This window comes from Columba livia, chromosome Z, assembly GCF_036013475.1.
Source record: "Columba livia isolate bColLiv1 breed racing homer chromosome Z, bColLiv1.pat.W.v2, whole genome shotgun sequence".
Classification (NCBI taxonomy): domain Eukaryota; kingdom Metazoa; phylum Chordata; class Aves; order Columbiformes; family Columbidae; genus Columba; species Columba livia.
The window spans coordinates 83,782,196-83,807,361 of NC_088642.1; the positions used below are offsets into that span (position 1 = coordinate 83,782,196).

The following is a 25,166-nucleotide window of genomic DNA, read 5'->3' on the forward strand; positions in this document are numbered from 1 at the left end:
AGTCTGCCAGCATGACAGTAATGCGTGTGTGTGCTATGGCACCGTAAACTGGTGTATTGGCAAGAACATTATGCTTAATTAACCCTGGCAATGAATGAATCATAGAATCATAAAATAGTTTGAGTTGGAAGGGACCTTCAACCCAGCTGCCATGACAGGGACATCTTCAGCAGCTCAGGGTGCTCAGAGCCCCGTCCAGCCTGGCCTGGGATGTCTCAGGGATGGTTCATCCACCACCGCTCTGGGTACCTGGCACAGGCTCTCACCACCCTCAGGGCAACAATTTCTTCCTCATGTCCGGCCTGAATCTCCCTCCTTTAGTTTAAACCATCATGCCTTGTCCTGTCACAACAGGCCCTGCTCAAAAGTCTGTCCCATCTTTCTTATAGGCTCATTTTGAGAACTGAAGCTATCACATGCTGGGATTAAATCTAATGCTTTGGGTGCACATTTGGGTTTATGAGTTGAACCCTATGGTTATAAACTCTCTCTAGTTGTGTCTCAGGTATAAAATATCTCCAGTGTATGAGACTGGGTCCCTCAGATTGTAACCACTGGAAAGGGGGTGGGAAAAGCCTGGAAATCCTGTAGGATGTCCTTGGATGAATGGACATACTACAAAGGTGGTACCACAAGGTGCCACGTGCTGCCACATCACAGCAGCATCGCTGTGGTATAGATACGGTGCGGCTGTGGTATAGATTATGTGTTTGCACATCGCTACATCCAGGCTGATCAGTCGTCTGCTATGAGATCGATGCGAATTGATTTTACACTGAATATTTAGCTAGCACAAAGTTGTGTTGTTGATGTCTAATCAATATGAAACTCAAAGCCACTTGGCTGTGGAAGGACCATGTGGACTTGCACGGTGTCCAGCAGCTGAGGATGCCCATGCTGGGGAGAACACATGGCTTGGTTACACATCAGTAACCTCCGTCTGTTGACAGCAGGCAAATCACGTTCAGGAAGAACACCAGAGATACAAATAGAACAGATGTACAAACTTTATTCTGTATTTCCAAATGTTTTGCATTGCGTTTTTGTTGATTTTTATATGGCCCTTTTAGTTGTGGGGTCTGATTTTTTTATTTCCCTTTTTTTCCTAAAGCAACGAATGCAAAATTGCACCTGTCAGTTTTGCCTTTTACTTTACAAGTTTGACTAAAACAAGTGTTTCTGAGCATCCCTCCTGCTATAAGCAAGCAATATGGTGGATGTAGATGTAAACATTTATTTTATGATGTATGAAGAAATATCAAGCTGTGTGAAGTATATCTTATGTAGACATAATGCTCAGCTTTGCCAGAGCCTACTTATATAGCTTTTTGCTTAGGGACTGAGAAAGGGCTATTAAAGAACTCCATAATAATTAAATCTTTATTTTTCCTTCCCTTTACTAACTCACTGATGATGATAAAACATTTTTATACTCTGATTTATACAAAGGTAATACATCTGCCTTTCTAAAGGCAAGATCTCACTGAACTAATGTTTGTCTTCCCTAACACACTTTCTTGCATGTTTCGTTTTATCACACAATACCACCAAAATTAACAACTCGACCACTGTAGTTTTTATTTTCTACTTTTATTTTTTTTTTAGTTCTTTTTTCCTGTCTTCCTCCCTAAACAATGTGACTGTGGGACGACTCAGGCTCTCCAGTCGCATTTTCTCTTTGGGAAAGAGCTGGAGCTGCGCACACACAGAGCCCTTTTGTTTCTAGGAGGCATGTGAGAACACAACCGTTTACTCATACGAATTACTAAGATACAAATCTGTAGCAGCAAGTAGCGTTGCTGAAAGGAATTTTCAAAAAGCTGTGCTGTTGCATGTTATCCATAGTTCTGAGCGGAGAAAATCAGTGTAGAGCGTGCGCAGCGCATTTGCAAGCTCTTCCCTGGCTTTAGTTCTTACTGGCTTTAGGAAAAGTTGAGCCTGGCTGACAGATTTTGATCAGTTGACGGGCATAATTTTAAAAACCACCTATTTTGGCTTAAAAAATAATATACATATATATATATAAAATATGTATAATTAAATCATATTCTGCAGTACATACATGCCTGTAACAGCCAGGACTGCAGTGGAAATTTTTCCCTTCCATTGCTGTGTATGTTTCTTGTACGGGCAGGCCACAATAATCAAACAAGTTTAAGGGAAACAATGAATGATAACACCTGCAGGCTGGTTCAGCCAAACCTGGCTTCTGGAGGTGCTGCTTGGCTTCTCTGACTTAGCAAAACTGAATGTGAATCAATGCTAATGAAACATAAGTTGGGGTTTTTTTTGCATTAGTTGTAGATTTCTTGCTGTAAAAATACTATGTTTCCATTTCCCTTTTTGTTTGTTTTTGGTTGGTTGTTCGTGGGTTGGGTTTTCTTTTTTGTTTTGTGGGGGGTTTTTTTGCTTTTGGGTTTTGTTGGTTGTTTTTTTGGTTTGTGTTTTGTTTGTTTGTTTGTTGGTTTGGGTTTTTTTGTGGTGTTTTGTTGTCGTTGTTTTCCCTAAACAATACGTATGTATAATTGTTTAGGAAGAGAAATATTCTGGATTATTTGACAAAAAATGGCACTTTTTGGTCACTTTTTGCCCCAGGAGTGACTTGCACCTGCCCCCTGTGCACTTCGGACAGGAGGAGCTGTGTCACCACCTCCGAGGGAGTGCAGCTGGCCAAGGAGCTGGGAGCCACTTACCTCGAACTGCACACACTCAATGACTTCTACATACAGAAGTACTTTGGAGGAGTGGTGAGTGAGAAACCCCCGGGTTGAAAGCAGGGTGCGACACATGGGAGGTGCACGGACGATGTCAAAGCTTCAGAGAGTGGAGGCGGACCACGAGCCAAGGTTGAGTTCCCACTGGTGCCAGGTTTAGCTTAGATATTAAGCATAAATTCTCCCCCATGAGGGTGCCCCAGGTTGGCCAGGGAAGTGGTGGATGAACCATCCCTGGAGACATCCCAGGCCAGGCTGGACGGGGCTCTGAGCAACCTGAGCTGGTGAAGATGTCTCTGCTCATGGCAGTTGGGTGGAAGGTCCCTTCCAACCTAAGTTATTCTATGATTCCAGCTGAATATGTAGTACTAAAGTTCCTCTAGTTTAAACTACCTTCTAGGAAGTTTTAGAAAACTCACAGCACACACTGCAAGAATTTCCTGCCCCTATTCCTGTCCTTTTATCTTGCTGGGATGGGATAACCAAAACTCAACTGGATGAGGCTCTGGACAATGCCATCCCACTTTGAAGCTGCATCTTGTTTTGAGCAGGGTGGGTGACCTCCACAGATCCCTTCCAAGCCAAATTATTCCATAATCTTCTGGCATTTTTAATTGTAACTGCTCAAACTCTCACAGCTTTTCTACTTGTAAAGTAAGGCAGGTAAGTCTGTTGAATTGCCTGGGTTTTTTTAGTATATTATTGTGGTTGCTTGGTTTGCAGTCATGACACAGTTTTGCAACCCTGAGCAGATCCTGGGATCAGCTGCAGCAACACTGAACAAGGCAGAAGCTGAGAAGCTTGTTAAAATGTCCCTCTTCTAATAAACTTGTTGTTTTTCCACTCTCCCAAAGGCAGGGAAGCCCACTGAGCACTTCCAGAATACAGATTTTCAGACTTGTCTTCTCCACAGAATTATTTCACGCTGATATTTAATTTGTGGTTGTAAGGTGTTTTAACCCCAGCCTTATTTTGGACCTTTTGGTTTCTTTCCCAATGACGTTTGAGCTTGAATAAAAAACTGCAGTTCTTTCAGCACAGTAATTTCACACGGTCTGTGCTGTTGTCCCTGGTGTGTAAGTACAGTCTATTTCCATGGAATTTGATGGTAAATTGGAATAGCTGGTCTGTTTTTATTGGATCTTTTTATTCCCAATTAAAAATGGGGAATTCACCTAACACCTGGTCCAAACAGAGTATTTTTCTACTTTTTAGAAAGCAGTATATGTGCTACAGTAATACCTTAGGTGATGAAAACATTTAAGACATGCATAAACTCGAACTGAACCACCCTTTGTGCCTCTTCATTCCTGTAAAAGGGATCATTTCCCTTCGGGTAATTTTTTATTGCAGGGATGATACTTGCAGCCTGTGAGACAAACCTTGCCCACAAAGACCACCCTGTAATGGGATTTTTTCAGAGTACACAGTACCTTTGCATTTTGTGGGTTTGTTGCAAGCTGAAGAGCTCGTATATGGTTTTGTCGCTTCTATCACTTGCACCTGAGCGTTATCCATCAAGTCTCATTCTTCTCTGTAATTAGCACCTATGCAAGGCAGTAAACTGAATATCTGTGCAGGTGTCATTTGTGGGAAGATTAAATACTATTAATGACCAACATTGGAAAAAATAGACTTTAAAATTGTACTAATTCCAACTACATTTGGTACCTGCTCCTAGTAAAGAGGTGCTGAGATTCTCCTGGATGACATTCTTAGAGGCAACAGCCTCAGTCCTGCATACAGCACCCACTCGTTCTCCTTAGTCTGATGTCTAGGCTGTTCTTAAATAAGCAGGGTTTTTCAAAAACACATTTTGTGTTTTAGCTGGAATATTTCATGATCCAAAGTTTGAACCAGAAGTCATCTGAAAAAATGAAGAGAAGGAAAAAGTCACAGAAGTGTCATCGAGTTCAACCACCGCAGCTTGAACAGCCAGGTGCTCACTGATGTCCGGTCTCTGGTATCGTTTGTCATGTGTGTTGTATTCCTTGCCCAATTAACATTTTGTAATCATTACTATGAGCTGTGCTATCTGTCATCAGCTATTCTGGTTATGTTGCTCTAGTTACATCCCCTTTTAGTGATGACTTAATTAATTTGGGGACAATTGTGTAGCAATATGCAATATTGTAATGGACTTATAATTTATTTTAGAGTGGTTTTTTGGTGCGCTCAATGAAGTGATGCAATGGTGAATTAATGTAAAGCTTTGCATACAAATTATAAGTCATTACATAGTTACATCATGTTTTATTGTTCTACAATATCATCAAGTAATATTTTTGCTCTCTGCAAATAGAACAGGAGAGTGGTGTATGCCCCAGCATGTGATTTCCTGCACACGTTTTCTGAGCATCTGATACATTCATTCAGTGAAATAATTACTGACAATTAGTTAACTCTAAATATGTATTTGTCTCTTTTCACATGTACTATAAATTCATTGAGATCCGTTAGGTTTGGGATTCACAGGCAAGGTTTCTTTCAAACATAAATGCCTGAAGAGGTTTTATGAAAGGATGGACACTTTTCACTAACTTAAGTATTCCTTTTTTTTCTTATATTACTAGACTTAGTATTTTCATTTTTTTGCAGTATTTTACTAAACATATTCAAATGGCGTTCAAGAAACTTTCTTGTTGAATACTTCTTTCAAAAATTCTGTTTCATTCGATCAGGTCTCTGGGAACAGAGTTGAGTGTTGGTTGATACTGCCTTCAGCTCTACAGCCCGACTCGTTCTCTTCCACAGAAAAAATGCCGATCCTGAAGGGCGAAGCCTCGCACTACGACGCGGACCTGCACAACCTGCTCTGCTGCTGCCAGTGCGCGGACGTGGCGTTTTACTCCGAAGACCTGAGCACGGTGGTGGAGGCTCACAAGATCATCCTCTGCTCCGTCAGCCCCCTCTTCATGCTGCTGTTTGAGGTGAAGAGCCCGGCCGACATCCCGGACGCCTCCATTGTGCTGACGGCGCGGAGCCTCTTTGCGGTGGATGTTGGGGCCACTTTCCCCCCGTCCCCCCGTGGTGTCCCACCGTGTGTCCCACCGGTGAGGGTGGTGGTGAAGGACTCTGTGTTCTGCTCTTGTCTGCCGGACATCCTTCACTTCATTTACTCAGGTACTCCCAGGAACCATTCCAGCTGCTCATTTCTCCTACAGTTACAGAATCACAGAATCACAGAATCAATGGGGTTGTAAAAGACCTCAGAGGTCATCAAGTCCAACCCTTGGTCCAACTCCAGTCCATTGACTAGATCATGGCACTAAGTGCCATGGCCAATCTCAGTTTAAAAACCTCCAGGGCCGGTGAGTCCAGCACCTCCCTGGGCAGCCATTCCAATGCCTGACCACTCTCTCTGCAAAGAATTGCTTTCTCATCTCCAGCCTCAATTTCCCCTGGCAGAGCTGAAGCCCATGGCCCCTTGTCCTATTGCTGACTGCCTGGGAGAAGAGACCAATCCCCACCTGGGTGGCTCATGGAGGAGTATGGAGGAGTTGATGGCTCATGGAGGAGTATGCACATCAACCTAAGGAACATGTCTTTGCTGTTGGGAGATGATGTGCTGACATGTTGCTACATTTATTTTAACCTTGTGATTATGATCATAAAATCACAGAAATTTGTGTTGCAGGGCCCTCCACAGCTCCCCCCGTCCCCCCTCTGCCATGAGCTCAGGTTGCTCAGAGCCCCATCCAGCCTGGCCTGGGATGTCTCCATGGATAGATGCCTTAATTTAGATATGTTTTAGTGTAATTTTCCTTTTGTTATTTTCATTTCTGGTCAACTGCCAAGAAAGAAGTTCCTTTCAATCTCTAGGAACAAAGCACAAAATCCCATAGAACTCCACATTGTCCATGTAACAGGAGCACACGTGAGATGTCAGAAAAGACCACTTTCCTGAGATATTTTCAACTCCACAAGTAGACATACCCAGTTCCTAGTTGAGCTGCTCCTCAACTGAATAGTTTCAGTGGCACAGAGGACCCAGTTCTCTATTCATTACATTGCTTTTATTGTACATAGAATCATAGAATCATAGAATTATTTCAGTTGGAAGAGACCCTCAGGATCATTGCCCTGTCTGGCCAACCTGGGACAGGCTCTCACCACCTCAGGGCCAATAATTTCTTCCTCATGTCCAGCCTAAATCTCTCTAGTTTAAACCATCACCCCTTGTCCTGTCACAACAGGCCCTGCTCAAAAGTCTGTCCCATCTTTCTCATGGGCCCCTTTTAAGCACTGAAAGGTGCACTAAGGTGTCCCGGAGCTTCTCTTCTCCAGTGAACACCCCAGCTCTCTCACCTGTCCCCAGCAGAGCTGTTCCAGCCTCGGGTCATTCCTGGGGCTCCTCTGGCCCCTCTCCAGCAGCTCCATGTGTGTCCTGTGCTGAGGACCCAGAGCTGGACCAGCACTGCAGGGGGGTCTCAGCAGAGCGGAGCAGAGGGGTGAACAATGTCTATGTGAAAAAAGCCTTTCACCTAGATGAAATGAAAATTGATTTCGTTCCAGATCTAATTAACATAAATTAAGTGCAATATTTTATTGAACTAAGTCCATAACCAAACACCAATACTATTCAAAAGCTCTGCCAAAAACATCCAGAATTTGTGACAGTTGTAGATCATGCACTTTTAAATTATTTTAAATGATTGTATGTTCTAATCACATCGATGAGAGTGAAGGGCTACTTAAGAAAACTGAAGTAATTTCTCTTTAGCATATGGCGCTGCTGAAAACAGTAATAACTGGTTGGGTTGCAGGGGGCTCTGACACTCTGCATAAGTTTTGCTGCCGATTCAGTACAAGCAATGACCAAAGACCTCACCTGCTAATCCCAGTTGTCTGTTAATATGAAACTGATATTTTTCTACCTAAATGTTGCTCAGGAATCCTCAGGTGAAAGAGAATTTTTTTTTATTTTTTTTTTTTCTGGAAGTATGTGATGGTAATTTGTTCATTATTAAATATTTTGCAAGCTGTCAGTACATAAGAACATTTATGCATATATATTGAAAGAGTTAGACAGTTTTTTAATGGTGCATTCTGGTTTTATCTACAATTTTTAAAAGTCCAAAATAATTATATTAATAGATTGTTAGAGCTGCATCCATAAAGAAGCTTAGTCAATCTCTGCTTAGTAGCTGAGATGCAGATGCTGACTTATGAAGACAGAAGGAAAACTCTTTCAGGTTTCAATTAGAGTTTGTAATTGAAAACATCCCTTCCAGTTCTTTCCAAACCAGCGTCAAATACAAAGAACAGATGCAGAATTTTTTTCAGTGTGAATGGATTGATTTACTGGCATCATGAATAGAGGATTAAACCTGGAATTTCAGCAGATGAAATATAAGTGTGTCTGCTGCTTTCTTTGTATTAATTTTAGTTTTGTTTATTTCAACCAAAGAGGTGGGAAACTTTGCACAGTTGTAGACGAAACTCTGCTGTGCATCACAGCTCCCGACCCGAAGGTCATTGGCGAAGGTCATTGGCAAAGGTCATTGCACTGTTTGGCACCTTTGAGAGGTGACGATGTCTTTCAAAGACGTTTGATGCATGGGCTGAGAACAGATCAGGTTACGAGGCAGTGTCATCATTTTCAGCCTTTCAGGACCACGACATTATGCCCATGGGGTTATAAACACCATCCACATGGTACACATAGGAGCTGACAACGCTAAAGACGCCGAATGCTGTATGTGCTGTTTCAGTCTTTTCTGCAGCTTCCAGGACTGGGCTGGCTTGTGCTTTACCCTGAGCTTTTTCTTTCTCTGACTCTTCTTTGCTGCACAGCCCTGGGAATTAGAGCTGAAAGGTACCAAAAAAACCCCATGGTGTCTTTGAGACTCACTCCAGCAAAATTTATAGGGATAAATTATGTTTATTTTAATGTCAACCAACACTTTCAGTTTTTCCAAGAAAGCTAGGGTGGGCCCTGAAAGCATATCAAGGTTTTGACTCTAAAAACAAGAAATAAACAAATTACACTGCAAACTTGCTGGGTTTTTTACATACCGCTATTCAAACTCTAACTGTGCATGAAGCTCTTCTGGTTCAGACACCTGCAAAGCAATCCAACCAGCATTAGGAACAGAAGCTGGATAATTTCTGTTAATATTGAAACATTCAGGATTTTTTTCAGAATGCAATATGTAGTGATCAAACAGGGACAAATCCAGACATCAGTTTTGAAAGCAAAGGAGATGCTCTGGTCTCTCTGCACTTAATTGGATTCTTGTAAAAGTACCAGGGAAGTTTTATTGTGCAAGAGTTGCATTTTGCCCTTCCTAAGCAAAAAGATCTAAGTATGTGCAAAAAATACAGTTTCTGCAGGATCTGTTTTCCATGGATATTTTTTCCCTCTGCCTGCTAAGGCCTGTGCATTGCTGATTTGCAACCCAGCTTTTCCTGGTCTTGCGACAGGTGCTTTCCAGTGGGAACGGCTGGAAGAGGATATAAAAAAGAAGTTGAAGGACCCAGAAGAAACTGAACAAGTGCTTGAGAAAGTTAAATGCATCCTGAAAACTCCAGGGAAGGTACATCTAACTCTGTTGGGGTAACTGTTATTAGTTACTTTGGTTTACTTTGGTTTTTGGGAAATTGTTTTGCAGACAAGATTTCCTTGTCAGTCCATTTTAAACTCCGGCTTACCCAGTTTTTGTTATTTTAACAGTGGGTTGTTCACAGACAAGAACAAAACAGAAACACAGAGATGCTGATCTGATGTGCAGAATTAATGTAATTGTTAACACACAAGTGGTTGTCCTAGAAGTGTTGCTCATATTCACAACTCTGCACATTGTCTAACAACATGGTTATGTGCTTCTAATTCTCATCTGATAGAAGCTGCCTAGCAAAGCCTGGCTTTGCTGAGTATGTGCCAAAAGTTATGTTTCTGGAGTAGATCAGAAGAGTTGATTCCTCTTCTAAGTGCTGTGAGGTGGAAATCTGTCTATAGCTCAGTGTATTTAATTCAGCAGACAACTTCACAGTAAAATGTGATCTGTGTCACGTTATTACCTTAATAAAGAGTTACAATACAGAATCAATTTTAACAGCCATTAGCTGATAGAGCTCATATATTCCCTGGTACTATAGAACTTGCAGAAAGTATTTCTGTTGATTTAAATGAGAAATTAACTTGGACTGTCTTGAGATAATACGAAACTCAAAATGTTTCTTAGCTGTTTTAAGCTTCTGGTTGCTCAGCTGTAGACTTGTCAGTCCTAAGTGTCCACAGCTAAAACATTAATAGGCTTGGACTGGGAAAGTCCCGAAAACTTTTAAGAAAATAAGCATGAGCTGTTGTTTCTTCTGTGGTTTTGCTATGCCTTTGAGGTACTTTTATTTCGTACTTAGAAGTATTTCTTTGAAGACATGAGGACCAGGTAAAAATTGAGATTTTCCTTATAACAATTAATTAAATAATTCAGACAAAATTTTAACCGTCAATTCAATCTCACCTGAATTTTGCTTGTTGCGATTTAGCACTATGATCCTGGCGGTGTTCCTTTTGGTAGCTTAGATTCAATTTTTAAAGTAAGAAAAACAAAACTGAAAAACTAAGTGGAAGTCCTGGGTTTTGGAGGCTCTTGATGTGAGCACGCCCAGATTGTCAGAAGAGAATTCTGCATGTCAGCCCGTGAGCTCCCTCTGCCTCTGTGGAGGCAACGCCAGGACAATATCAAAAAACACACAGCTTCTGGCTGCCTTGCATACGTGTGCCGCATCATATTGGGGTTGGACTTGTGTCCCATCAGTCTTCCCCACAGAGCCCTCAGACCTTGCGCTTCTGCAGCTTCGGGTGCAAACAGAGCAGGTGCGAGAAACTTTGGGGTCCAGAAAATTCGTGATGCAGTTAAAGCTGCCCAGAGATGTTGGATGGGGGAGTTTTGCCAGCCCAGAGGGTACCAAGGGAAGAGCTGGAATGTGAGTGTAGGAGACAAAGATGCCTTGGAGCTGCTGTGCTGTGAGGAAAAGGAAATTAAATTATAAAGATAATTGCAGAGTATTGCACATGTAAGAGGCATTAGCAGAAGAACACAAAGCAGGCAGTGAAAGGCTGCTGCTTAGTTTCCCTATATAAACCATGGTTTGTATTCTTCTGTGGGCAGTGTTTTGTAATCTTCCATGGCAGTGTTTTATTAATAATATTTTATTAATATATTAATATTAATATTTATAAATTGTTTTGCAGCTGAACGCTGTAAAGGACTGCAGATCTCACCAGATAAAGCGGCTGTACAATACTTCTCTCAGGCTGTTCTTTAATACGCCTGTCCTGGCTGATGTCATCTTCAAAATACAAGGTACAGTACCACTGCTTCTGTTCACATGGACACCACTGCTCCTCCAGCTTATGTCCTCTCTGCAGAAGAAGGGGAAATGAAGATGGCCGTGTTTTCTGTTGCATCAAAACTAAGACCATGCATATGCTTAGTTATCATTGTGAAAAGTGTTTTTTCCCTAGAGCTAATGCTTGTCCCTATGGGTGCTTTACAGCAGTGTCCACTCTCAAACTGGTTTATCAGGGCTGAGCCCATACGAGTGTCCTCTGCCTGTCATGGTAGACTTTGTGCCCTCACAGGTTCAGCAGAACGAGGGGTGTTCTGCAGGAAAGGCTCCTGCCATGGCGTAGCACCAAGGTAGACAGTCTAAACTAGGGTTTGCATCACAGAGGATGGTGATTTTATTGAAAAACTTATTTGTCTTCCTCACGTTCCCACTTGCGCAAACACCAGGACGTACCCAAGGGTTCTATCCAGCACCAAACCTTGGAGAGGCATGGATCCTGGTGGCCACGTCTGCACTTGTTATTGGTGGGCTTTTTTGTTGTTAATAATTAAAAGAAGTCTGTTGAGATGATGGTAATTATCATCTAGTCCACTTTGCGGCCAGGACTAAAAAGATGAGGGGGAGCAGGGGACGGATTTCCATGCTGACTTGTCTGGAACAGTCTGTTAAGTTTAAAATTTCCGCTGTGCTGAGCACTGAGGAGGCCAAACCTCGAATCCGGGGGCAGTTTTAGGCCCCTCATGCCAAGAAAGGCCTTGAGGTGCTGGAGCGAGTGGAGAGAAGGGAACGGAGCTGGTGGGGGGCTGGAGCACAAGTGTGACGGAGCGGCTGAGGGACCTGGGGGTTCAGCTGGAGAAGAGGAGCTGAGGGGAGACCTTCTGATCTCTGAACTGCCTGAAAGGAGCTTGGAGCCAGGGGGGTCGGGCTCTGCTCCCCAGGAACAAGCGCCAGGAGCAGAGGAAACAGCCTCAAGTTGCGCCAGGGGAGGTTGAGGTTGGATGTGGGAACAATTTCTTCCCCAAAGGGCTGTGGGGCATTGGAACAGGCTGCCCAGGGCAGTGCTGGAGTCACCATCCCTGGAGGGCTGGACAGACGGACATGAGGTTCTCAGGGATGTGGGGTAGAGGTGGACTGGGCTGTGTTGGGTTAACAGTTGGACTCAATGATCTTAAAGATCTTTTCCAATCAGAACTATTCTATGATTCTAAGAAGTTGGTGGCGTTACAAAGACAGGCTCACGAAGATGCCAGGTGCTCCTCAGCATAGACATGGACAATGAAACCATCTTTTTTCCCCTTTTTGTCTGCAAAGAATGTGCTTGGGTGCACCAATATGCTGCAGTGTCACAGCTGGTTTTTTGTTTTTGCTGTTGTTGTGGTAGTTGTCATTGTTGTTTTTCTTTTTCTGGAAATAAAATGTGCTCACCCTTAAAAATAAAGATGCAGGGGGGTAAAAGTGCCACATGCTTTTGCGAGAATAAGTATGAGATGGTTTTTAAACGCTCATGATTTTCCCGTTTTGTCCATGCTCACACTTCATGCAGCAATATTCTTTTAGGATTCAACAGTTATTTTCAGCTTTAAATCTCATGCACAAATATGAAGCGTTAATTCCTCAAACATAAGTACCTGAAGACAAGCAGATTCTTTCTAGGCATTCTGTTCAATATGCAGCAAGAACCCCAAAAAGGTATTTGAAAAGGAGAACAAAATACTGATGCTGAGTTTAATTACATGAACAATTCATCTCTGTCCCACTCGCAGAGAGACTCTGTGGGAAGCTGATGAAACCATACCACTGCTATATATATTTCACAGAAAAAAAAATTACTGCTGAATGAATGGGGTGACAAGTACTTTTTAAAAAGTATGCTTACTGTTTTCCTAGTGCTTGATAAATCTTCCAAGACTTTTTCTCTAATTCATTAGCCACAATAATTGTATTAAAATTAAATAATTACTAAGAGACACCGGAGGCTTTAATCTTGATCAGGCAAATAGATTTTTAAGTCTTCAACTAATTCCTTGAATATTGGGGGTTGCTTTGAGCTTTCCAGCTCAGAAAAGCACATGGGAGATGTTGAAAATGGGAGCCCATTATGTCTGTATAAAGACTCATAATGTGGCCAAACCTCCTAATTAGTAGGTAAGTATCCAATTGCATGTAGAACTGCATGTACACCTAACACCGCTTCTGCACCGTCCACTGCTCATGTTATGTGAGTAAATGTATAATGGCATTGTTGTCTCCTCTCTATATAGAAATATACCTATTTTGTATGCAGCTTAGGTAATTTGGAAGTATAAACACAGGTGAATAGAAATAGAACAAAAATCAAAAGGTGTCAAATGTCTTCAAGGAATTAGGTGGGTGGTAGGGTTGTGGTTGAGGAAATTAGGATAGTAACTTCTGTATAAATATTTATAGTATATTTATGTTGCTTATCAGTTGATCTGTATATTATAAGTTTGATTATAAGATTGATCAGCATTATTTTTGTAAGGTAGCCATCAGGAAATTCATTTAGACAGAACACTTAATCTGGTTAAATTCATACATGCTTAATGGATTTAGTGGAGTTTCATCTGGGATAATTTGCCTTTCTCTGCTTTTGCAGTTGTGTGAAAGTCTGACTTCTGGAACACACATTCATTACCAGTGGGGTTACTGATGAAAGCAAATTACTCATTTGCATAGTAATTCACTGTGCTGTGTATTTATGCAGCGGGACAGAGGTTCAGTTCATGTAAAATGGTGTAACGACAGTGGTGTCAGATTTTTTACTAGTTGAAAGACTTTCTGACTGATAAAAGTTTGGCCTATTTGGAGCACCTGGTGTTGGGAGCAGGTTGTCATAATAAATTTGGTATTTCCTTTTGTTTTCTGCTGGCTACTAGGCAAATGTAAATATCTTGACTGGTATAAACTGAGTGCGCTATTGGTTATCTGTTCGATATGGTTAATTTTAAACACTTTAATTGGCTTCAGTGAAGCAAACACCTTCTAAGAAAATACCCACTTCAAAATCAAGATGTTTCTGTGCATATAAAACGATCACGAGTTTTAATTTGCGTCCCGCAGGCGCCACGGTACCAGCGCACAGGGCAGTTCTGGTGGCTCGCTGCGAGGTCATGGCCGCTATGTTTAATGGAAATTATCTAGAAGCAAACAGCATCCTGGTCCCAGTGTACGGGGTTTCCAAAGACACTTTCCTCTCCTTTCTCGAGTATCTTTATACCGACTCCTGCTGCCCAGGTAAGAGAATCTAAAAACACACGTATGTCTGTCATTTATTTTTCTGCAGTGACTCATTAATAGAAAGTAAAGTTGCTGCCTTGTTGCTGCTGCACTTATTTCGCCGAAAAATGCCAATGTTTTCAAGTATAATGCATCAAGAAAAGCAACTTCTTCATACTGTGCAATAAACAAATAAATCAGCCTTATTGAAGTAAGATCAACTGCAGGCAGAACAAAAACCGTCAATAAAATGCTGTATTTTTTGGTGCTTGAGCAAGACTCAAACTTTGACATTTTATCTCTGGTCCATCGCAATATTTGGAATTTTGTTTCTACATCACAATAATTCTGCTTTCTAATCTTAATTCTGGGTTTTATTTTAAAATGGTGTTTTGTTTAGCATATATTTTGATAAGTTTAACATAAGGAAGGTTAAATTGGAAGAATACCTTATTTATACTCATGGATATCTTATTTCTATGTAAAACTAGGAAAAGTGTGTCAAATGGAGTATTTATCAAGAAAAAATGAACTAGAGTATTCTTTGTGTTTTAATCTTTGTCTTTTTTAACGAAAATCTACATTCTAAATAAGAAATATGATTTAAAACCAGCTATTTTCCTGTGATGTGATGAATGATGTTGCGATATATATTTTTGCTTTTGGTTTCATTTTCAAATAATTCTATGCTATTCTTTGTTTTTCTGTATGTTTCTCTTTCCAGTCTAACATCTCCTTGTCTATCAGTTTAAATATGTAACTGCCATACAATTTTTTTATTCTTTTTTTTTAATATGGTAGCTCCATCTTCTTTTGGGCCTTTTTACAGATGTTTCAAAAAGATGGACCCAATTCGAAATCCCCTCTGTATCTTTGAAATTGGGTCCATCTTTTTGAAAGACCCTGTATATTTTCTTGTACATGTATCACAGAAGTTCTTTTTTCAAAGAGAAGTTAGAAAGCTAAATCCTCTTATTAATCATCACTTTAAATAGGCCAGGAGCACTTGACTTAGCATCTTGGAGATACAGGATATTGAGAATATTTTATTACATTTGCTTTCTAAAAAGTACTAACTACTCTTTTTGTGTTAATTAAATAGTTTATCTGGAATAAGATAGAAAACTTACAGAATATAGAAAATAGAATATATTCTATATAGAATACAGAAACTTTTAATTATGATAATGAAAAATAAAAGAAGGTGATCGACAGCAGTTTGATTTTGGGTTCAATGTTAGGCGTTTAAAAGGCAGCTCAGTGAAAAGTGGCTCTGATAATTTTGTCGAAAAGGTAAAATACATGTGAATTTTTGTTGTCGTTTTTCAGCCAGTATTCTCCAGGCCATGTCCCTCTTGATCTGCGCGGAGATGTACCAGGTAATGAGACTCCAGCACATCTGTGAGCTCTACATCATCACGCAGCTCCAGAGCATGCCGAGCAGGGAACTGGCGTCCACGAGCCTCAGTATTGTCAGCTTGCTCAAAAAGGCCAAGGTGTGTGTTGAATACACCAGATAAGAATATGTATATTGGCTTCAGTGGGGTTTTTTTGCTTGTTCTTAAAATGTAATTGTTAAGATTTTTAAGATCTTAATAATTTCCCTTCCTAAGCGTTGATAAGTAATCCTGATTAGGGATATTTGGTGGCACAGGATTGGCTAAAATAAAGCCTTCTTCAGCCTTTTATTGCATTTATACCATAATTTGTGCAACTGGCTTCATTGAGGACATATTGTTGTAATTTGGCTTAACTGCAGCTTTTGCCAGATAAGGTGTGTTTTAGGCAAATGAAGAGGCACTACTTTCTCTTTTGGTCAAAAAGAAAATATGCAATATGTAAGCGGCAAAGGAGATCTAACCTGATTGAATATTGAGTGAAATACATAAAAACCATGAAAATATTAGAGGCTGAAAAAAAGAGATTGTGTAAACAGAAGAGGAAAATAAAAACTGAACTGTTTGCAAGTCTCAGGCAGGGTATTGTCTCAAATGAACAGCGTTTTGTGGAGAAAGAGGAGACAACAAAACCATCATGACATGCTCCTCACGTTCCTTTTTCTGAAGCTCTGCTTCTGTGCATAAAACAGAGATTTTGAAGATTCATGACCAAAGGAGCCCCAGGGGTTGGATCACACCTCTGGGACAGCGAGTTTTATTGTTTGTTCTTGGGTCTCCATCTGTTTACATGTTTCCATCAACATCGTTTCCTTCATTATCTCCTACAGCCAAAACTTTATTTAGTAAACAGTGGAAATCTGAAATATTTTGGCATGCAAGGTATAGTTGTGTTATAGACATAACAGCATTAAGTGGTGTTTGTGTTTCCTTCTTGCAGTTTCACAATTCTGATTGTCTCTCAACCTGGCTTCTTCATTTTATTGCCACTAACTACCTCATCTTCAGTCAAAAGCCTGAATTTCAAGATCTTTCAGGTAATTTATCAATTACTTTTAAAACAATAGATGTTTTTACTTTCTGCTTAGATCGGAAGCGAGGTACTGGACAGTACTACTTCTGCATGAGAAGATGATTGGGATTTCTTTAGGATATACATTCTAGTTTAGTCCAGAGTCCGAGCTGGATGGTTCACCCTGCCAGCTTATGTACCTAATTTTGTTCCGTTTGTACATTTGAATCAATGAGTCACTTCCAGTACCTGCTCCTTAAGGATTGGGGTTTTCTTTGAAGAAAACAGGATTCTTACAGTACTCTCTAGCAGATTTCATGAAATCAAATAATTAATGTCATTCAAGTAGGTAAACCCAGGTTCTTCCAGGGAAGTGTTATTTACTTTCCCAAAGGGTATATTTGTTTCCTGATATGTAACTCTAGAAACTTTTGCTCATTGATGATGGGATTTTTCATCACCCTGACAAAGGTGATCTTGACGTGTGCATCTCTTTGACCCTTGGTTCATACTCACACCATTGGTAATGGGCCAGTGTATTGCAGAAAAGGGTTTTCTTGTTAGTGATCTGAAGCTCTGTTTGGTCCAAAGTACATCAAAGGTCCTCTTTCCGTATTTGCAAGGCTCATATATGTATGTGTGATGATAGATAACTGTGTAATCATTAGGAGCAAAGGAAGGAGATCTAGGTCCTCCTTGACGTGTTTGGACTTGAAATTCATCTTCCAGCTGCCCATCGGTGCATCTTCTGAAATGTCCACTTTGTATAGGGAGATCTGGATTAAACTCGGTAGACCAGGGCACCTGTGTCACCCATCAGTGGGGCTGGTCCACAGTGGACTTGATCTGCTTCCCTTGTTGCTGGTTCAGGTGACAGGGTGACACTTTGTGGGATCTCCCTCACTACAGGGTTTTGGTCTCAACCACCCTGTGGTTCTCCTGAAGCTGCAGGGATCAGGTTGTCCTCTGCGTTTTGTGAAGACAGAGGCTGCCTCTGGCTTCCCCTGGGTAGCCAGGAGTGCACAGAGACCCTTCTGGCTTACGGTCCCTACAGGGCTCTATCTAGGCACATCTGCTTACCCATTTTTCCATTCCCCAGTGGGATATCACTTTATTCATATAGCTTATTGAATGTGTGTGGGTTTTTGTCTGTTTGTCTTTTTGTTGTTGTTTTTTTACTGCCGTGGAAAGTTAGAGCAATGGCACTTCTATCTCCACACTGCAGTTATCCCAACGGCTATCAGGCTGCATATATTTTGAAACTTACACAGTGATGCTTCTGATAAGCATCATTTCTCAGCACTCACCAGCAGGTGCTGTGGGATGAACAGTTGCAGTGTGACCTCCCCAGACCTTTGCTTTGCCACCACCTGCAGTTTCCTTCCATGCTTCCACCATTCGTGGAGCACCCAGGGCTGATGGAGGGCGGTACTAAAGCAGTCAGGTGAGATTTCTGAGGTCTCTGGCCGCTCGCTGATACCAGGCTGGCCATTTTGGTAAGCGCCTGTATGTTGACTCAAAGGACAAGGGTACCACACTAGAGGATAACTTTGAGTTTTTGTGTCCACACACCCAGCAATCTGCCCTTCATCCTTCTGCTCCCTCTGAGTCTCTTGCACTGAGGGGTCAAGACTCTCTGCTGTATCACTTGCACTGAGACAGACACAGGAAAGAAATAAGGATATGTAAGAAAATATATATGGATGGAATGAAATCATGCTTATCCGGCTTGCCAGGGCACAAACACTCACAGGCACATTATGATGGGACCACACTTCGCAGACCTAGTTACAGGTAGTCTCCCTTTCTTACTCAAGACTGCATGGCACAACGTGGAGGACCAGGCCGAAAGAGTTGCGGTGAACGGAGCCAAACCCAGTTGGCGACCGGTCATGAGTGGTGTCCCCAGGGATCAGTATGGGGCCAGTTCTGCTTAAACTCTTTATCAATGATCTGGATGGGGAATCGAGAGCACCCTCAGTCAGTTTGCAGATGACACCAGGCTGGGTGGGAGTGTTCACAGAATCACAGAATCCCAGAATGTGAGGGGCTGGAAGGGCCCTGGAAAGCTCATCCAGTGCAATCCCTCCATGGAGCAGGAACACCCAGATGAGGTTACACAGGAAGGTGTCCAGGCGGGTTGGAATGTCTGCACAGAAGGAGACTCCACAACCCCCTGGGCAGCCTGGGCCTGGCTCTGCCACCCTCACCCCAACAAGTTGCTTCTCCTCTTTCAGTGGAACCTCCTGTGTTCCAGTTTGCACCCATTTCCCCTTGTCCTGTCACTGGTTGTCACCAGAAGAGCCTGGCTTCATCCTCCTGACACTCCCCCTTTCCACATTGATCCCCATGAACGAGTCACCCCTCAGTGTCCTCTTGTCCAGCTCCAGAGCCCCAGCTCCCTCAGCCTTTCCTCACACGGGAGATGCTCCACTCCCTTCAGCATCTTGGTGGCTGCGCTGGACTCTCTCCAGCAGTTCCCTGTCCTGCTGGAACTGAGGGGCCACAACTGGACACAATATTCCAGGTGTGGTCTCCCCAGGGCAGAGCAGAGGGGCAGGAGAACCTCTCTGACCTACTGACCACCCCCTTCTAACCCACCCCAGGTACCATTGGCTTCCTGGCCACAAGGGCCCAGTGCTGGCTCATGGTCACCCTGCTGTCCCCAGGACCCCCAGGTCCCTTTCCCTACACTGCTCTGCAATAGGTCATTTCCCAACTTATACTGGAGATCTGCTGGAGGGTGGGAAGGCCATACAGAGGGATCTGGACCAGCTGAATCGATAGGCTGAGGCCAATTGTCTGAGGTTCAACAAGGCCGAGTGCCGGGTCCTGCACTGGGGTCACAACAACCCCATGAACGCTGCAGCTGGGGAAGAGCGGCTGGAAAAGGCCCTGGGGGTGTTGGTGACAGCGGCTGAACATGAGCCAGCGTGTGCCCAGGTGGCCAAGAGGCCACAGGATCCTGGCTGGTACCAGCACTGGGGTGGCCAGCAGGCCCAGGGCAGTGACCGTCCGTGTGCTGGGACCTGGGGAGGACAAACCTTGAATCCTGGGGGCAGTTCTGGGTCCCTCATCCTCAGAAGGACATTGAGGCACTAGAGAGAGTGCAGAAGAGGGAACAGAGCTGGTGAGGGGCTGGAGCACAAGTGTGATGGAGCGGCTGAGGGACCTGGGGGTTCAGCTGGAGAACAGGAGCTGAGGGGAGACCTTCTGATCTCTGAACTGCCTGAAAGGAGCTTGGAGCCAGGGGGGTCGGGCTCTGCTCCCCAGGAACAAGCGCCAGGAGCAGAGGAAACGGCCTCAAGTTGCACCAGGGGAGGTTGAGGTTGGATGTCGGAACAATTTCTTCCCCAAAGGGCTGTGGAGCACTGAACAGGCTGCCCAGGGCAGTGCTGGAGTCACCAGCCCTGGAGGGGTTTAAAAGACATTTAGACGAGGTTCTTAGGGACATGGGTTAGTGCCAGAGTTGGGTTAGGTTATGGTTGGACTCTGTGATCCTGAGGGTCTCTTCCAACTGAAATGATTCTGTGGTACTATTATCACCTCAGGGATCCAGGAGAGCAACTGAGCATGGTGCGCCAGCTCTCTGGTATCTTTCTGATGGCTGAAATCTTCAGCAGCAGCCCTGCCTGTTGCACAAGGCGAGTGGGAAGGTGCCACTGGCAGCCCTTTGTTCCTGTAAATTCACTGACCTCAGCCCTCCCCGAGCTGCAGTCTCTGCTCTGCATTGGTCTCTGTCCTGCTTGGTCAGAGCCCCCAAAGGACCAGGCAACCACTGCAGGCTGACCTGGGAAATTCTGAGGTAGAGTGATGAAAATGCATATTCCTGCGAAGGCAAAGGGGATTTCATGTAAAAATACAGCTAAAAACTCTGCTACATGGTTTCATCAGTGACAAAAAACACGTGCAATAGAATACAAAACTTTTGTTTAATTATTAATTGCTCTCCCTACCTCTCTTTTTGCAATGATCTTCAGACAAACTATTGGCATAGGGGCTGAAATACCCTCCTTTATATATTGCAGCGTAGAAAAATGCTCACAGTTGATTACCCCATCTGGTTATCACAGCACCCCAGGCTGTTAGTGAGCCCTGTGTGTCCCCAGCCCCCCCTGCTCACGCAGGGTCACAGGCAGATCACACAGGATCCCAGGGGTGCAACGGCTCACAGAAGGAGACTCCACACCCGCTCTGGGCAGCCTGGGCCAGGCTCTGGCACCTCCCAGCAAACAAGTGTCTGCTCATGTTCACATGGAGCCTCCTGTGTTTCAGTCTGTGCCCGGTGCCCCTCACCCTGGCCTTGGGCACCACTGAACAGAGTCTGCTCCATCCTGACACCACCCTGCCGTACTGATCATCGATCACATCCCTCTCAGCTTCTCTTCTCCGCTCAGCAGCCCCAGCTCTCTCAGTGTCTCCTCAGCACAAAGATGCTCCAGAGCCCTCAGCATCTCCGTGTCCCTCCCTGGACTCTCTGCAGTGGTTCCTTGTCCCTCTTGACCTGGGGAGCCCAGCACTGGCCCCAGTTCTGCAGATGGGGCCTCCCCAGGCAGAGCAGAGGGGGAGGTTTATCTTTTGCAGATGAAGAATATCCATCTTCAGGGTAATCTCTCCGATCGTGGTAATGGCTATTGTATTTATTAACTAACTTATTTATTGTTGACTTAAAAGCAAGGGAACATCATGTGCTAACTCTTCTGTCTGTACTATGGCAAGTTCTAGGCAAAGTGGAGAGTGCTCATCCTTACTTTTCTAGTCACATTTATACCCCTAACTTTTTTTAACCTATTTTGAAAGACTTTTTGCAGCCTGTGCATTTGTGCTGTTTAGATACTACATTTAATTCCTTTGTTGCTCTGTTTAGTGGAGGAGCGCAATTTCGTAGAGATGCACAGGTGGCCTTCCAACTTGTACCTGAAGCAGCTTGCAGAGTACAGGAACTACGTCCACTCTCAGAAGTGCCATTGTGCAGTGATGTAAGAAGCCTGAACACACACAAAGTGCATCTCAACTGGGAAATCTCAGACTGGGAATGATACGGAGCATAATAATCACATCAAGAGCAAAACCAGATGTTCCCTGCAATGCGGTATGCCTTGCTGTAGTGCACTTACTAGTGGTCCTCGCTTTGATAATAAACCACGCTGTTTATTTTTTTCCCTAAAGCACAGAGAAATGTAGCATGAAGATTTATTTCAAGCACAAAGATTTCACACTGATGGGGATTTAACGTAGCATGGGACAGTGTCATGACTGTCATCTGTTCCGCCTTCTTATTTCTTTATTGCTTGTTGCATTGTTTTTGATGGTTATTTCTGCCTGCCAAATCAGCACCTGTTGAAAGCAGTGTTTTTTGTAAATCTGTGTACAGTAGGAGCATTGTGGCAGTGCAGGAAAGCTGAGAAGTCAGCTCTTAAGTTCTTTAAATATTTCAGAATGCAAAAATTTACTGCATCATCTGTTGGTTTGCAAAATAAAGTGTAGGCTTAATAAACATTTTAGTAACTGTTTGTTTTCTACTTCAAGTTAAGTATCTAGTTCCTTTTGTTAAAACTGTTAGAGTCGTATGAGCAGGTGTTTTACTTCCAGAAGGATGGCTATGTGTCACTATATTCCCTAGTGCCTCCCAAACATATAGAAATTAAACATATTTTCCTTCCGAGTGGACAGGAGAAGAAAGTCTGTTTCAATAATTCATAGAACACCTTTGCTAGTGTTGTCATATTCTATTTTCTCCCCAGGAGGAAAGAAGTCAGACCAGAGCATATCCATACTGTACTGGGAGGGACTGGGAGGGAAGGGGTCTTTAACGTTATGTAGGTTTGTGGGGCAAAACTCATTGACACTAGTGACCTTTTGAGGAAAAGTGGACAGGGAATGCCAACTTTGAGCTCAACCCTCCCCAGGGGGGACTCAATTTAAACTGAATTGTCATCATGTGCCATAAACTACATCATGTGAGATAAACATGATTATTTCTTGCTGTGTAGAGTCTTTCTCAGATACAACAGAGAAATCTGAAATATTATGACTAGGATGACCCTTGTGGACAGTACCGAGAGTTTTCTCAACCTGAATCATTCGTTGTCACCTTGTGTATACGTAGTAATATCAAAGACAACATGAACCCAACCATTACATAACACATCTGTCTGAGCACAGATGTTTTTCTGTTAGTAGAGATCTTATCAAAGAATTAAACCCTTCTTGTCTTGTTGTGTTTTAAATTCTGCTATGCCAGCTGCATTTAATTTAGTTATGTAGTCTGAGCCTAGAAAGACAAAGAAAAGACACTGAAAATGCTATTTAGTGTTACCTCAATGTCCGCAACAGGACATCTAGAAAGTAGTTGGAGACTGCAGATGGAACACCAAATTATGGACCTGAATCTTTTTTTGTTTTATTTTTTGCTTGAAAGACTTTTTTAAAAATATTTCAATACATGTTTATATGTGAATTGTTCTTTTCAAATTCCATGCTAGAGTCATAGAGATTTATTTACTTTTCCTGGTGATGTTTTGCAGAGGTTGAGAGGGTATTTCCTTTCCTATTTTTGGATAGAAAAAATAACAATAATAATAAAAAATCTTGTGACTCAGCTGGCTGCTGCAGGCTCAAAATTCTGAGGTTGTTTTTATGTAAGAATGAGAATTCATTTTTATTTTTAAATTTTCACCCTAAAATTCTTTAGAAGATGAGATATACTTATCTACAGCCCACTTATATAGGAAGTCTGAAATATAGAGTATTACATTAAATTTTCAAGGCCACTAAAGAGAAACAAAAACTTTAAATAAAAAGTATGCAGAGGAAAGTAATACATATTGAAATCAAATGTGAAAAAAACATTATTTCCCATCATCATAGTAAACATTTAAAATAATAGGCATAAGTTAACTGGATAGATACAAACAAAGCTATGGGGTTTTTGAAACATTCAGCTCTGAACCAAAAACGAAAAGAAAAGGTGAAATACAGGTTGCCTGGACACCCAAGAGCATCTTTGGTCACAACTTGTGCTTCTACCAGCAGATCAGTTATCAAAAATACGGATTATATGCCTCATACTGACTTCTTGTACAAAACTGAGACAAAGTTGTGTGAATGTTTGTCTGTGTTGCACATGGTCCTAAATTTTTAGTGTTTTGAAAACTTTCCCAGGTTTTTTTTTCCTAGCAGTTAGTCTGTTGCCAGTAATTTAAGAACAAATAAAAAGCAACAAAATAATGTTTTTAACTTCCTGTAAATGTTTTATAGTCATTTAAATATAGGCTTAATGGAAATACAAACACTTTATAACCAAACAAGAGAAATATTTTGCTATTGTGTATTTTAGTCAGTGGTAAGCGTAGGTTTTATAAAGAGAAGCCAGGCAGTGTAAACATATTTATTATTTATTGGCAGATTAATGCATGCTGCTACTCAGACATTAAAACGGTTTTCCCTTTTACTGAGTATCCTCATAATGGTGCCTGTATCAGGTGCGGGTGTGTTGTCCTTGCAGACACAGGCCATATGATAAATTTAAATTCTTAGAAGAATTCTTATTATAAATTCTTATTTCTAAGCTGTGTGATGATTTTCTGTATTAATGCGTTTACCTTAAAGCTATTTTAAAAACTAATACTTTGGCATTCAGAAACATGACTGAAAGTAAATGATGATGAGTCATCAGCAATTTTTTTAAGTGGAGGCATGAGGACAGTATCAGACAGTCAGGAATTAGGGCAGGACTAAGTTTGGTATTTATGACAACTTTGTGTGGTATATATAAAGTAAAAATTGCTATGATATGAAAAAACACCCTTTTCACTATGGTATAAAGCAAAAATCAGGGACCAGATGGGGGGGCAAGGGGAAAAACAAAGTTATTTAAGCACAGATCCCAGCATCTCCCAACCTCAAGGACAGAGTAGAAGTCAAAGAAAGAGGCCAGTGGTCAACCTGGGTGCCCTCAGGCAGGACTTAGAGGGTTGGGATTACAGTTTCAGGTTTAGATTTAAGTGGAGTTTTGAATCCCGAGTCCGTCATTAGAACTAACTCTCTAAATTCACATCTAGAAGATGGTTTTTTGAACAACAGATCGCACCGTATAATACTTGTACCAATACATGTGTGTGCTTGTCCCAAGCTAGCAAGAAGCTTGCCAGAGACTGACACAGTCAGGTAAAAACCTCTGCTATTGTCCTTTAGTTCTTGCTGTATTTGATTGATTTGATTTAAAAAATAAATAAAAAGAGAGAAGGAAGAAAAGCTATTTTATTAACCATGTGCTGAAATGGTTGTATGTTTTGCTTTTTACATACTCTGACTAAATTGTACTTGGTTTTAGGTTGACTATGTAAAATTTTGTTAGAAAATAAAAAAAAAAATCTCTAGTCAGTATCATGTGATAATTTACCCATGTGCATTAGAGATTTCAGTGTTACACTGGAAATATTTTTGTAGCATGTTAGAATCATAGAATCGTATATTTTCAGTTGGAAGGACATTAAAAGCTCACCC

General features: G+C 42.1%; 1 protein-coding gene across 6 annotated transcripts in view; it reads left to right on the forward strand.

Annotated features, from left to right (window-relative positions):
* The window catches only part of RHOBTB3 (Rho related BTB domain containing 3), a 46,497-nt gene that overhangs the window by 10,996 nt on the left and 10,335 nt on the right, over window positions 1-25,166 (forward strand). For 3 of the 6 annotated variants that reach the window (XM_065046556.1, XM_065046557.1, XM_065046562.1), the window contains 9 exons: window positions 2,596-2,747; window positions 4,542-4,653; window positions 5,469-5,837; window positions 9,141-9,253; window positions 10,915-11,026; window positions 14,094-14,267; window positions 15,579-15,745; window positions 16,587-16,683; window positions 21,526-25,043. In XM_065046556.1, coding sequence (XP_064902628.1) covers window positions 2,596-2,747; window positions 4,542-4,653; window positions 5,469-5,837; window positions 9,141-9,253; window positions 10,915-11,026; window positions 14,094-14,267; window positions 15,579-15,745; window positions 16,587-16,683; window positions 21,526-21,641 — 1,412 coding nt within the window. In that variant the 3' untranslated portion in view covers window positions 21,642-25,043. Of the gene's footprint in view, window positions 1-2,595; window positions 2,748-4,541; window positions 4,654-5,468; window positions 5,838-9,140; window positions 9,254-10,914; window positions 11,027-14,093; window positions 14,268-15,578; window positions 15,746-16,586; window positions 16,684-21,525; window positions 25,044-25,166 lie in introns of those variants that run through there. The other 3 variants (XM_065046559.1, XM_065046560.1, XM_065046558.1) reach the window with 3 other exon arrangements.